This window comes from Diaphorina citri, unplaced genomic scaffold (genome assembly GCF_000475195.1).
Source record: "Diaphorina citri unplaced genomic scaffold, Diaci psyllid genome assembly version 1.1 scaffold34489, whole genome shotgun sequence".
Lineage (NCBI taxonomy): Eukaryota > Metazoa > Arthropoda > Insecta > Hemiptera > Psyllidae > Diaphorina > Diaphorina citri.
In genome coordinates, this window is record NW_007411821.1 from 1 (window position 1) to 620 (window position 620).

General features: G+C 32.6%; 1 protein-coding gene across 1 annotated transcript; it reads left to right on the forward strand.

Moving 5' to 3' along the window:
- Positions 1–7: 7 nt before the first annotated feature.
- Positions 8–611, forward strand: LOC103523708 (protein phosphatase 1 regulatory subunit 7-like; the record flags this gene model as incomplete). The annotated part of the gene is made up of 1 exon (XM_008488728.2): positions 8–611. A coding segment is annotated over exon 1 (589 nt), but the record flags the coding sequence as incomplete, so codon positions are not given.
- Between the last annotated feature and the right edge of the window lie 9 nt (positions 612–620).

Sequence of the window (620 nt, forward strand, 5' to 3'; positions counted from 1 at the left end):
AATCACCAACAATAGTGTAGAGATGGATGAAAATACTGTTAAAACTGAAGCTCTTTCTACTCGAACATTTTGTGATCATGAGTTACAAAGTATTGAAGATGATATTTTGGTTCAATTAGAGTGCCTTCACATTGATAACAATAAAGCTCAGGAAGACATAGTATCCATGAATGTGGACAGAACTCCAGGCTTTAAGTTGCAAAGTAATGATAATGATCAGAATACAAAAGTGACAAATGCCACGGATATAGCAATGGAACTTATTGATACAGAACTCAATTGTTGCAACAAACAGTACCATGATATATTTACTGTAAATCTTAGTCATCAAGACATCAATTTTGTCCAGGAATCCATGAGCCAAAAGCTAACTAATTTAACTGTGTTGGATTTATCTCACAACAAGTTATCTGAGCTACCAGATTTCTTGAATTTTAAAGTTTTGAAGGAATTAGATATCTCCCATAACAATTTTGAATCCATGCCATTGTGTTTACAAGTACATTTCTGTAAACTTGTCAAACTTGATATCTCACATAACAAAATAAAAACACTTCACAAACCAAGATGTACACATACCCTACAAACATTCTCAATCAACCATAATATTGGCATGAAAA